The sequence below is a fragment of the Malania oleifera genome, chromosome 11 (genome assembly GCF_029873635.1).
Source record: "Malania oleifera isolate guangnan ecotype guangnan chromosome 11, ASM2987363v1, whole genome shotgun sequence".
Lineage (NCBI taxonomy): Eukaryota > Viridiplantae > Streptophyta > Magnoliopsida > Santalales > Ximeniaceae > Malania > Malania oleifera.
Genome location: NC_080427.1, coordinates 49,468,086 through 49,482,498, shown reverse-complemented (window position 1 = coordinate 49,482,498; position 14,413 = coordinate 49,468,086). Strand labels below are relative to the sequence as shown.

General features: G+C 36.9%; 1 protein-coding gene across 4 annotated transcripts in view; it reads right to left on the bottom strand.

The window, feature by feature from the left end:
- The window catches only part of LOC131167837 (uncharacterized), a 54,444-nt gene extending 43,927 nt beyond the window's left edge, over nt 1-10,517 (bottom strand). Inside the window, exons 1-6 of one of the 4 annotated variants that reach the window (XM_058126838.1) lie at nt 10,417-10,517; nt 10,169-10,300; nt 9,640-9,988; nt 8,335-8,589; nt 5,068-5,258; nt 4,809-4,980 (exon numbers count right to left, since the gene is read on the bottom strand). In XM_058126838.1, coding sequence (XP_057982821.1) covers nt 4,809-4,980; nt 5,068-5,258; nt 8,335-8,589; nt 9,640-9,930 — 909 coding nt within the window. In that variant the 5' untranslated portion in view covers nt 9,931-9,988; nt 10,169-10,300; nt 10,417-10,517. Of the gene's footprint in view, nt 1-4,808; nt 4,981-5,067; nt 5,259-8,334; nt 8,590-9,639; nt 9,989-10,168; nt 10,337-10,416 lie in introns of all 4 variants that reach the window. The other 3 variants (XM_058126836.1, XM_058126839.1, XM_058126837.1) reach the window with 3 other exon arrangements.
- Between the last annotated feature and the right edge of the window lie 3,896 nt (nt 10,518-14,413).

Sequence of the window (14,413 nt, the reverse complement as noted above, 5' to 3'; positions counted from 1 at the left end):
GACTCCCCCTTAGTTTATGCATTCTATCTAATCTTGAAATTTTGAGCTTCATGACTAATAGGATAAAAATTTTAAAACAAGTCACGAATATTTTAAAGCTTATAAAACAACAACAAGAGATAAAAATTTTCATTTAAGATCATGTCTTGCAAAATAGACTTTAAGAAGAATCCCCATTTGGAAATAATCAACAAGCATTGGGGATTATGTTTGCCAAAAAAAAAAATTTTGGGTGAGCCTAAGGAGATGGAATTTTAAAAAACAGAAGCTCCCCCTTTCAATTTGAGAACCAAGCTTGGTTTCAAATAGGAGCAAACATAATCCCCAATGCTTGTTGATTATTTCCAAATGGGGATTCCTCTTAAAGTCTATTTTGCAAGACATAATCTTAAATGAAAATTTTTATCTCTTGTTGCTGCTTTATAAGCTTCAAAATATTCGTGACGTGTTTTAAAAATTTTATCCTATTAGTCATGAAGCTCAAAATTTCAAGATTAGATAGAATGCATAAACTAAGCGGGAGTCACTTAATTTAGAAAAATACGACTCGGAAAACTTAAACATTCTCTCACATCAATCATTGCAATACTTCATACTTTGTGAGATTATCTTCACTATGCGCTGCATGATTATATTATCTTTTTGGATTCTGAAAGTAATGCTTATTGATCCATACCGGATTGTTTGGGATGAGTGATGTAAATTATGGTATATTATATGTTGAACTCAGTCAGGTCATTGAAATACAGATATTCTTTTTGGGAAATGCTTCATTTTCAAACGACATGCTGTTGAATTTTTTTTAAATCTTCCCAAAACTATATTTTGCATTTGAATGGCCTTTATCCATTGCTTGCCTATTTGCTCCAATCTTTTCTATCTTGGCCATTTTTTACTGTTGCCAAAAGGGAAAGAAGTAGGCAAAACTGGGTAATTGGGCTAATGCTTGTGCTTTAAATTTCCTTTATGCACATTCTCAGGGGGAGCCTTTCTTGGCTATACCCACTTTTGCATAAAGTATTTGTCATTATCAAAAAGGGGTAGATTGTTGACCTTATAGGTCATATCCCGTTTTGATTATGACAAATACCTTGGTATTTAACGTTTGTCCTGAGCCTGTGTGCAGGATTAACTTAGATATCATATGGAGACTCGAAGAAAATGAAGCCTTAGAATGTTTTCATTTGTATTTGTATTTTACATTATTCATTCGAGTCTGTAATATATGGTCTGTAATAACTGCATCACTTGCATGATAGGACTAATTGCTCAAGTGACCTTAGAAAGACCCTAGCTCCCTGCATATAACTTTAACCTCAGAAAGGACCTAAAATGTTAAGTTTGAAAGGGATTCGGGTGACCGAACCAGACATGTTAAAAATGCCTCGGTCAACCGAATAGTTGACTGGTCAAAATTTTGACTTGGGTCGGGCAATCGAACCAAAATGAGCTGAACATTCACAGTCGACCGAACCCTAAATGAAGACTTTTTGACCTTCCTTGGGCGCCCGAACTTCACATTCATTTATACCCCAGGCGACCGAAATGCCAAGTTCGGCAGACCGAACTTAGTGTCAGGCAACCGAACCTCAAGCATTTTGGAAAATCACCTTGACCTCAGCCACCCGAACTTTACCCCGGGCACCCAAACCTCAAAATGAGTTTTTCTATATATGAGTGTTCGGGCGACTGACCCTATGGATCGAACGACCGAAACTCTCGGGTTACCTTAATTTTAACTACAGTAATTAGGGGTAAATTTGGGTTAAAGGTCATTAAACATTTTCTAAAATTCCAGATAGGTCCCTAACGGTCAAAAATCAAAGGTATCCTATATATATCATTTCATTTGACCAAATTAGATGTGATTAGCAAAATGTGATTAAGAAATTCTCTCTTAAATTTTTTATACCCATTTTGCTATATTTATTACATTACAAGCATATATTTGAAAATCTCTCTTAGATATTTTTTAGAAAACATCTTTTTGAAATAGAGAGTATATTTGATTTACTCCCATCTCTTGCAAATCAATTGCAAGATTGAAGGGAGTTGATTGTGGTCATTGTTTACATCCTTACAAATCATTCCCTTGGCAAATACTCTCACATACTCATACGTATTTGAAAATATAAATTTTTTTTTTAGAGTTGTTGCTTATTTGATCTTTCTCATAGTATTTCATTTATAAATATTTGATTGGGAAGATCTTGATTTTTGCTTGCTAGTCTTGGCACTCATATTGCAAGACTTGAAAGCTTCCATACAAACTTTGATATTGGTTTTGCAAGACTCAATTCAAATATCGAGTGTGCTTTACATTTAGAAAATCTTTGAGATATTAGATTTGGATTGTGATTAATTTCCTTTGATTATTTGTTTATTGAAAACCATATCTTGAATCAAAGGTTGAACTCTCACATATACATACATTCACACATCTTAGAGAGTTTACATATTGGATCTCACTTGAGCATTAAATCCATATCATCTGTGAGTGCACATATTTGGATCATATTGTTGTACAAATCTGCTTGTGTTAGAAGCACCTTCACTTGTATTAAAAAGTTCATTTGATTGTAATACAGGCGTGGCCTTAAGTGGGAATTCTCCACCCCATAAGGAGAGTGTGTAAAGGTTGAGGTCAGCCCTGGTAAATTTGACCTGGTTGTAATCGGTGCCGCTCCACCCGTTAAGTGAGTCGTAGTGTAATCCTCAGGCTTACGAGCTGAGGCGGGAACGTAGGCACGTTTGCTGAACCCCAATAACATATTCGATGTTACCTTTACTTTACTTGCTTTATATTATGTTTCTTGCATGATCCATTTTCTTTGCAGAATATACTGCATATCTGGTTAACACATAATTGTATTTGATTGAGAAATACTGGAATTGTGTTGCATGTGCTGAAAATAGATTGATTTATCATCTCTACAACTTGGTACATATTTAGATTAGCCCTAGGTTGTGCACTACTGCTGCTGACTTAGATAAACCTAGGAAGATTTTTTAAATCTCCAATTCACCCCCGCCTCTAGGGAATGCACCAAAGTCAACAAAAAGCATATCACCATCACTGCTCCCTGAGTCTCCTTCTTCCACTACATTCGTCAATTTTGAAGAACCTTCTTGATTTTCATTCCCTTTCTTCCTTTCTGGACACTCCGATTTTATGTGCCCCTTTTTCCCACACTTAAAACACCGTACGTCCTTCTTCTTCCTGGACTGGGACCGAGATTTATTGCTACTCGATCCACTCCGAAACTTGCTTCTCCCACATTTCTGGTTGCCCTTCACCACAAGCCCTTCACCTTGTGAAATCTCATCGCTGGCCTTCTTCCTTCGATGAAAACCCAGCGGAGCGCTTGTTACCTCTTCCAAATTTAGGGTTTCTTTTCCCCATGTCAAAGTAGTAACAAGATTTTCATACGTATGAGATGCAGGTAGGGAATTCAATAGCATCAACGCCTTGTCTTCTTCCTCGAACTTCACATCAACCCGCATCAAATCACTTATAATCTGATTGAATACATTGACGTGTTGGTTCAAATCCGAACCCTCCGTCATCTTAAGCCAAAACAATTTCTGCTTAAAATACAACTTAATTGTTAAAGACTTGGACATGTACAAGCTTTCCAATTTTTGCTAAACTACCACCGGAGATTCCTCATCCATGACATGATACAACACGTCATCAGCCAGACAAAGTCTGATAATTGTCATAGCCTTCGCTTCCAACTCCTTCCAACTTGTTTCGTCCATGCCTTTTGATTGACCTCCGTATGATGCCTTCACCATACCTCACTGCACTAACGGATTCTAAACCCTCCTCTGCCATAATCCGAAATTTTCCGTTCCATTGAACTTGACAATATCGAACTTTACAAAAGAAATGAGAGAAGTCATTGTAACCAAAAGCTCTGATACCAATTTGTTGTGTGAATTGATGCGCAGGGGAAAACTGAATCACACAATGCAACAACCAACGGTGAAATATACAAAAAAATACAATCACGTAGATTATATGAAAGCAATAAAACAATGACATAAAGAATTACGTGGTTCGGCAATGCCTACATCCACGTGAGCAAACGGCTATGAATTTTCACTATCTTGTGCAAAAGACATGAGTTACAACATACAACACGTATATATAACCCTCCCGGAGGTCCCCCACCTATACAACTTCCCAATTCAAAATTTGAAAAACCAACGCTGAGTAACTGTGCAAAACTGTCGACGGTTTCAGACATACTATCGACGGTTTAATGCCAAGATCAAACAGTCGATATAACACTACATAACGATCGACTGTTTCTTCTGAACCTGACAAAACTGTCAACGATTTCAGGCAAACTGTTGACGGTTTGGTCCTGCAAACCATCTTCTTTGTTTTCAACCATGTTTTCTTTCGTACATGTGTTCCACTCAACACATGAGCGATATATTACAACAATGGCAAACAAAACCTCAACAAAGTTGGGTTGAGACTGTTACAAGGGATGCCAAAGCAACAATTCTTAGAAGTGACGTGCTTAAAGTGGGTCTTAAAAAGGACTAGCTCAAGAAATTTTTCTCATATATGGACTAGCTAAAAGCCTCATAAGCAACTATTTCAAGGTTTGTGCAAAGCAAAAAACAGAATGTCATCCAAACCTGCACCAATTAGTGCATGATATATTTTCATTTTTGGGACTAATAATATACTAAGCACCCTCTTCAATTTATTACAGTGAATGAAAAAATTAACCAATCAAACAATATATTTGGTAGTTCACTAAAATGCAAATTGAAAAGATAACAAGTACCTGGTAATCATTAATTCCACCAGAAATGGAGACAACTACAACATGAGAGAGTGTAGGATCAGACACATAACGTCCTGTTCGTGAGGTTTGGACCTCATATCCCTTTCTCCATTCCTCATTTACACGTGCAAAGTAGTGGCCCAAAGATGGTTGCAATGCCACAGGAGGTGATCTGGATAACATAATGAATCTCATTAAATATAATAAACACAAGATTTGAGTACCATTGCAAAGCCACTGAAGTAGCCACAAAGCTCACTGATGCGGGCTTGAGAGTGTAAGAACAGTTTCAACGGCTGACTTCCTCAAGAGTGGATGGACAACTGCAGCTCTAGCTACAAAACCACCCATAGAGTGACCAACCAGGACCACACTCTTTGGCAAATTCCCAGAAACAACAGCACCTTCTCTTTCCAAAGCATCACGAGACTCTCTATATTGATCCAAAATCTGCAACACAGCCATGCATAACAAGTTTGATGAATATGGAGAAGTTATATATATACAAAATCCATGCAAATCAACAAGTACAGATGAAGCCTAAGATTATGATGTATCACTCACAAGTTAAAAGTAGCACAAATTGAATAAAAAACAAAGTTGACGAAGATGGTCAAAGCAAGCCAAATAAATGTGGATTAAGTCTATAGAACAACTTGATGACCTATGACTTTGAAAGAAGACATGGATAGAGAAGGATGATAAACAAAAGCATCACGTTGAGATTTGAATTTCAAAGGGAAAAGCATGAGGGTTGGAACCTTCACAAGTAAAAGGCAAGAACTCCAGAATCTCTAATTCCTAAAATCAAAAACAAAAATAACAACAAAATCAAATAAATAAGAAAAAGTCACGAAAAATGAGAAAAAAAATCTGTAAAAAAAAATAAAACTAACGAAAAGCATAAAACTACATATATTTTTACAAATGCATTCTGTTGTTCCTTGCATGTTTGTGTGTCTATAAAAGATTTAAAGCATGTAATAGGAATTAGGAACAGTGCCTCAGCATCATATAGTGTCAAAGAGCATACATAAGAATGTAGTCAAGGATGCAAAACTAAAGTTGCAGTTTGAAGAATGTGTATTCCTAGGACTATGATATAATAAGATGGGAATGGATTCAATAGAATAAAAATGGTATACGGATAATTATTTAGAAAAAAGTCACTCATGCAAAAGTGTGTTATTCCATCCCATATGGAAAGGACAGGAATAAACACTCATGGTGAAATCTGAAAATTGTCATTCCTTGTCTATCCCATGTTAAGGATTAACGAAAACTTTTGCATTGTCATTTAGTTTATGATGACAATTTCTTTTCTAAGCTATCAATTACTTATGTTATGACCATTCTATTCCTAAGAATAGACATTCTGCAAGCCAAAGGCAACCCAATCCTTTGTTTTTTTTTTTTGGGGGTGGGGGGGGGGGGGGGGGGGGGGATGTTCAACGTATCATTGTAAGCTACAGTTGTAGAGGAACACAACCCCAGCATCTATAATTTGGGTGGAAACCTTTGATTTAGCTTAGCCCTGCCCAATGCACAAGCTTCAAACACAAGGAGGGTCCTAAGCCTAAGGTACACCTCACGCTGCAAGGCAATAAGCTCCTAAGGTCAACATTCGAAGTTTTTCCATGGGTCTAACTGTAAGGAGATCTTCAAATGAATTGAAATTAGTAATGTTCTATATCAAAAATGTCATTCCCCAGTACGCCAATGCCAGGTTCCTTCTTTATTTTTTTGGAGGTAAGGAAAGGCTAAAAAAGTATTTGTTAATAGGCACAAAGGGGCAGCCAACCCATTCAACACTATTTACAAGACAAAAAACTCTACAAAATCTACGACAGTCAGCACATCAAGTGTAATCTGCCCACTGAATCAAGAACTGTAATAAGTATTTAAACATCTGTCTTTAAAAGAGAGCAAAAAAGTTTCCTCTCAATCAAAATCTTTTTTATTTCTCACTCTACACCACCTAAAAAACTGTGAGAGGGAATAACAAAATAACCTTTTTTTTCCTTTTTGTACAACAGTGAAAACCACTCTGGAGTCTGGACCCCTAACTCCTCATCCCTCAGTCTTTAAGGAACCCACAAAACCCACCACAATAGAGCAGGCTAGATTGCAGAACTTACTATTCCACTCACATTCTGAGTCTGTGACAAAAGATGCTGCACTTTTAGCCAAGTAAGCATTATTCACAACTTTTCCTCCTTTTCTATAGATTTGTTTATGATCAAAATTCTACCCTCTACACTTCTTCCCAAACCAAAATAACCACCATAGTAGAAGCGCAAGTCTTCCAAATTGTCTCCCAAGGAAACTTTGCACGAACACCCACCAGAATTCCTTTTGGCCACACCAGCACTGAGACAACATTAGGACCCCCAAAATTAGGTCCCCATTTAATGGAGTCCTCTCTTGACAGATCAACCCAAAATCATACAAGAAGTCCAATCAGTTTCCCAATCTTGGGCTTGGCCTTCCTCACACATCCCAAGACAAATTTAATTGATGTGCATGGGAACTAATTGGAGCATCTTTATTCCTCACAATCAAGAATAAACCCAAGAAATATTCCTTCAAAAAGAACTCCCCACGCAACTTGTCATGCCAGGAAAAAAGATGGCTTCCTCACTCCCCATATCAAAGTGCATAGGCATACACATGCAAAACTAGTTCTATTCTTTAACCTTAAATGTTAACACTAGAAATCAAGAACATATACTGTCAAATTACGACTTTACCCAAAAGCTTAAGCTTTTAGGTTGTGAGCCAGCATGTATATCAGGTCTCAACACTCCCTTGAAAAAGAAACAGCTAGAAAGCACGTAGAGAGATAAACAAAGGATAAACAACATGCATTATAGGGAATAAGATAAATTCTTAATAAACAAACAATAAAAGCCGGCGACAAGACAAGAACCTAGGACCTCCCGGTAACCAACTTTGATACCATGTTAGATTACCACTTTTCCTAACAGTTTAAGTTGTTAGGTTGTGGGCCAACAATGTAGATCAGGCCTTGACATACACACCCACGCACACAGATGTGAATATGGTAGAATGGTAAAATTTCTCTTTGGCCAAGGACAAGACGCAGGTTTGATTCTCGCTATCCGCCCTGGGTGAAGTAATGTGTTAAAGATCTCAATTGGAAGACCTCAACTGTATCTCAAGACACCTCTTAAAATAAAACTATTACAACCTTGAATTGCTTTTCAAGAAGATAAGCCTATTAAAACTATTCGAAAAAAATTTCTCTAAGACTCAAAGTACAACCAAACACATTAAGATCAAAATCTAAAAAACCAAAAAGGCTTGAATTAAGCATAAGAGGCATTTGCCCTAGTCCATGAACAAATGAATATCACCTAAAGAAGATCAAGAAAACATAATATTAATGCGAAATTCACATCAAGAAAAGAAGACCAAACCACCCTTAAGCTACCCACACAGAACAAACTAAGATCCAGCTTCCAGCTAAGTCAGGTAGTTAATGCAAAAGTTATGCAAGTGTTACCCTGTGAATGGCATATACAACATATTCTGTGTGTTCTTCAAGTATCCGACCATCCAATGCTGAATGTTCACCTTCAAGATCCACAGCAAACCAGTCTAGCATGTGATTATATTGATTAGGAAATGGAAAGGCAGCTGCACCCATATCCATTACATTTCCACCCTCCTCAGGGGTTAGCAAAGCTTCTTGATAAAACGTATGCTCAAGTGGGCCTCCCTGATAAGCTCTATCAGACTCTGCTGCCAAGGAACGTACCTATAGGGCAGGCAAAGGTACCAAAGTTAAATGATTTGGGAGGGGCACTCAGTCTAAAACATCAAAGGTATCACGAGCACATGCATATATAGAGAGAAACAAACACAAATTCTTAAATCTAACATTTTCAGACCAGATTTTGTGAGATCAAATCAACCATCAAAATCTCAAAAATCGAATGAAATGAATCAGATCAATATTGAGATATGAGGCATTGACAGGCCCAAACTTCACAATCATTAAGGGCATAAGTATCCCTTTTTTTGGCCAATATTTCATTCTTTAAATTTGAAAAAAGGAAGATTGGCCAAGGTGTGGCAACAGTTGGTCTGTGTGGTGGAAGCTCAAGGTATGGACCAAGGCACAGTTCAAAATGTGGCATTTAGACAGTTGTAGCATAAACTATTTGGGTAGAAATTCACTATCAGCTATATCTATTGATGCAGTGGCAGGCAGTCCTACAAGTAGTACCACAGTGAAGGTCACGAGTTCAATTAACAGCGCCAGAAGGCAATTGCTGATAGAGGAAGATCATTGGCCAAGGTGAGACAGCAGTAGGCTCATGGTGGAGACCTAAGAATATGTTTATAATAAAGCCTGGCGCTTGGGCTGCTGTAGTCTAAAAGATTTGGGTGGGACTCTCACTATCAACTATTGCTTGTGGTGTAGCTACAGATGCTTGGTTGCACTAGCTACGGCAAACATGAAGTTACTAGCATAAGCTGCAACCTGGAAAAACTAAGGTTGCGCCAAATAGGAACAATTTGTCAATTTTGGCATGCCACTATTAATGTTTTATAATGTTTTCATCTCCCCCTCCTGCCCGCCCCCAACTCCCCATTCACATCTCACAGTGGATATGCAAAACTTCATTTGTGCAATTGTAAGTTGAATCACTTGGTGGCTTCGTGCAAGCTTTGTAAAATTAAATCTCTAGAAATACAATCAAGAAATACACTAAAATTTTATTAAAAATTATAATAATAATTAAAATTGAAAAAAAACAAAACAAAACAAACAAACAAACAAACAAATGGGAAAGACCCTTGCCTGTTTAAAGCTGCCACCATTTCCCGGAATAAAAAGAACAGGAACACCACTAATCTTCTTCAAGTGCTCATCAAAATCAATCTTCTTCCATCCTTCATGATACAAATACAACCCGTACCTCGCAGATGACGAATTTACAGGAGCCGAAATTGGGATGTACGTCGGGTACATATATGTCATAACACACCCGTTCGAAACCGGACTAATCAAGCCATAGAGAGCAGCGAGACCAACCCATACCGATACAATAACCAGACCAGCCACTTTACATTTAGCTTTCACGTCTTGCATTGTAAGATCCAACCTCTATTCCAATCCCACTCGCTCATCGCGAATAGTAACCTCCACCCTTCATAAACAACCACCAATTCCGCAAACAAGCTCAAACCCAAAAAAGAAAAAAAGAAAAAACTAACACAAACACACGCACAATCTAAAAACGATCTCAGTTCACACAGTCAATTTCAGTCCAGGCAGCATTAGCAAACAACAAATTCGAGTACTCAAATGAAGCGAGGGGAACAATCACCATGAGATTGTGTACTGAGTGAGTTGTCGTCAGCGGCGGCGAGGAGGAGGTGGCAGTGCGCGACCGGAGATCTCGCCAGAGAAGCGGGGGTGCAACCGGAGAGGAGTGAGGGAAGCGAAAAGCAGAAAGCACCTGAGAAAGGGAGCTTTGGGCGGATTCAGGTCGTATCTAAAACCCACAATTTGCGAAAATAAATAAATAAATAAATAAATATATTCAAATCGAGTCCAGTTTGATTCAACGTTTACCCAATCAATACACGCGTTACTACTTCTGTGACTTTGTGAGTTTCTTCTCTCTCTCTCTCTCTCTCTCCTTGATTAACTGGTATTTATTTCCTCCATGGAATTGTTTTAGAAATGAATGAAGTGGCTGATCATATATTAGATTAATTAGAATAATGATTTTATTTTGTTTTTATTTTTCAAATTTAATTTTGTATTTAGTTACATGATATAAACGTGGTGTATTTATTACTGTAATTGTGTAATCTAATTGAAAGTTAAAAATTTAGTGATTCAAGGCATTTGAAACGAATATATAAAAAGTTTTATATTGAAAATTTGTTATAAAAGATATAGGAAAATAAATATAGATAAGATAAAAATTTTACATGGTTCGGCGAGCAGATGGGATCAACAATTTTACGTGATTCAGCAAGCAGAAGGGGTGACATTCATATTTTTCATAACACTCTCTCGTGGATGTCACCCATATATTAACTCATTTTGTTAAAATCTTTAAGATGTCTCATTCTGATGAGATAATCTAATTTTTTGAATGTTATAATAGGCAAAGTTTTGGTAAACAAATCTGCTAAATTATCACTTGATCAGATCTGTTGAACATTTATATCACCATTCTTCTAGAATTCATATGTACAAAAGAATTTTGGAGATGCATGTTTTGTTCTGTCACCCTTTATATATTCTTCTCTTAGTTGAGTTATACATGCAGCATTATCTTCATAAAAAACTGTTGGAATCTCTTTGATTGATTGAAGACCACAATTTGCTTGGATATGTGAAGTTATTTATCTAAATCACACGTATTATTTATTAGTTTCATGAATACCTAGTATTTTCAAATGGTTTAAAGATGTTGTTGTAATCGTTTGCTTAACTGATTTTCAAGATATAGCAGCTTTTTCCATAAAGAAATACATATCCAGTTTGAGATTTAGCATTGTGAGAATCAGATGATATCCAGTATCTGTATATCCTACTAATTGAGATTTGGAAACAAATGAGTAGAATAAATTCAAATCAGATGTACCTCTCAAATAGCGTAGAATGTGTTTAATTCCATTTCAGTGTCACCGAGTAGGAGCATAGTTATATCGTATTAGTAGAATTACAGCAAATGCAATGTCGAGTTTTGTACAATTGACCAAGTACATTAGAAAATCGATAGCACTTAAATATGGTACTTCAGGACCAAGTAATTCTTCCCCCTCATCATGAGGTCGAAATGGATCCTTTTTAACATTAAGTAATTGCACCATCATTGGAGATCCCAAATGATGAACTATGTCCATATAGAATTGCCTTAATACCTTTTCGGTATATTTAGATTGATGAACAAGAATTTCACCAATTACATGTTCAATATATAGGCCAAGACAATATTTTGTCTTTCCTAAATCTTTCATTTCAAATTCCGCCATTAAATAATTAGCAGCTTTAGTGAGCTCTTAAGGAGTCCCAACTAAATTGAAATCATAAACATAAACAGCAATTATAGTAAATATGGATTCTGATCTTTTAATAAAAACGCATGGACAAATTTGATCATTTATGAATCCCTCTTTCACAGGGTACTCACTTAATCGATTGTACCACATGCGTCCAGATTGCTTTAATACATATAAAGAACGTTGGAGTTTAATTGAATATAAATTTTTGAGTTTTGCTTCCAACAATTTAAATCCTTCAGGGATTTTCATATAAATTTCATAATTCAATGATCCATATAAATATGTTGTTACTACGTCCATAAGATGCATACTCAGTCATTCAACGACTGTTAGCGTAATTAAGAATTTAAAAGTGATTTTGTAACGTCCCTCAATAAAATACAACATAACAAATAAATAGTCAACCCGAACCCGTGGGTAACGGGGACTCCTGTCATACACAGCGGAAAACCTACGCAGCAGTAAACATAAAAATTCATACATCCATCCATAAAATATAATACCAGAGCTTTAATAACATTATAATACTGTACTCTTGTACATATCTATATACATCAAAATATCTCTAGGGTCACACAAAATAACTCTAACCCTAGTACAAAAATCTTACCCTCCTCACGGGGTAATCTTTCTAACTTAATGGCGGCCCTAACCCGCCAGTCTCTCAGAGGCTCTTGAAAAATTTAATAATGATGGGGGTGAGACACTTCTCGGTAAGAGAAAGTAGACTAAATACAGCTGTGTGTCAACATGAATATTTAAAGTGCTTATACATATACAGTATATTTCATAATTCTAGAAATAATCATAATATCATGCTGGATAATCATGTATTTTCATATTCGTTAATAAATCGTAACATACATAAACATCTGTTATAACTCGTAATACTGAAATCAACCCAGGATGAATAGCTAGCTAATGTCATGTATTACCCCCCATGACGGGTTGTGCAGCCCGAAGGCGGGACCCAACAATGACTGGCCGACCACTGCCGAATCAAATATGTCTGTAAGTACGATGGGCCTGCCACACCCTGGTCCGAACTGCCAGGTGGACATCTACACTCTACTAAAAGCCTCATCGACTATCCATCTCCCATCCCCTCGTGGGACGGTAGCACTAATAAGGCCTCGTGCCAAAATCAACCCATAGCTACGGTACCGAGCTCCTAGTCTGAACTAAACTAACATCCTGGTTGTGATAACATATAATACATAATCATATATAATATCATCACGGCCTTGTGCCGAAAACATAGATACGGCCTCGCGCCGAATCATACATATGGCCTCGCACCGATAACATAATAAATACGGCCTCGCACCGATAATATAAGTATGGCCACGCGCCAAAAACATAAATACGGCCTCGTGCCAATAACATAAAGATGGCCTCGCGCCAAATACATGTCAGGTATTTACATTTGAAAATAACTCATTTATCATATATTCGTCAACTCAATATAACATAACTCATCTCTCCAAAATACGTGAAAATGTATTTTACTTGTAAAAGCATTCATATCATATCTCATTTTACGTAAAATAATATTCATGCCACACATGCTCTATTAAAAGTCATACTTCATATTTTAAAATCATGATTTTCTGACATCTCATACATACATATACTTTTTAAGCTTTATAGCAGTATTTTCCCAATCATACATTTCATTCATAATAAACGAATAAATCATATGTTTTTCTGAAAATAAATCTACTCATAATCAATAATATTTTGTATGGAAAAGTACTGCTTTAGTTTACTCCCTTACCTGGCTACTGAGAAAGCCCCCTAAAATCTTAGCCTGACCCCCTGTAGGATTTCCTACTCAATATCCTGAAACTCAAAACCCCCAGTATTAATCATCAATATTTTCATGCGTATGTCAATTTCTATAACTACCATGAAGTCTAATTTGGCTTAAAAAGCCTTACATCAACTTAGGAATGATTTTCAACTCCGTTTTCCCGACGATCCGCTCCGGCAAACTTGTAGGGAACTTCGTCAGGAGCGTCGTGGTAGCCTCAGATCTTCAATCCGGCGTAAAACTAACCCAAAATCGAAGAGAGAGAGTGAGAGAGCTGAAGAGGAGAGAGAGGAGCATGAAAAATGAAATAAAAATTGGATTTTTCATATTTATAGGTGGCGGAATTCGTCGACGAGCCCTATCTTCGTCGACGAGTTCTTCACAAATTTCGTTGACGAGATCCTGTATTCGTTGACGAAATTCAGGCTGCCTTAAAACCCCTCTCGGTATTTTCTCGTCAACGAAGCCCTGTGTTCGTTGACGAAATCTCTTAAGCCTTTGTCGACGAATCCCTGTGTTCGTCGACGAAGCTTGGAAGCTTCCTTCTTTATTTTATTTGTTTCCATTCCCTTTTCTTTTCCTTCCAAAATGCCATGTCATCAACGAACGCTCTGCGTTCGTCGACGAAGTCTACAGCCTCCTTCCGTTTTTATTTCTATTTCCCTCTCTCTTTATTATTTAAATTCCATTTAAAAAATTCGGGTCATTACAGATTTCATCCATTATGGGAGAATAT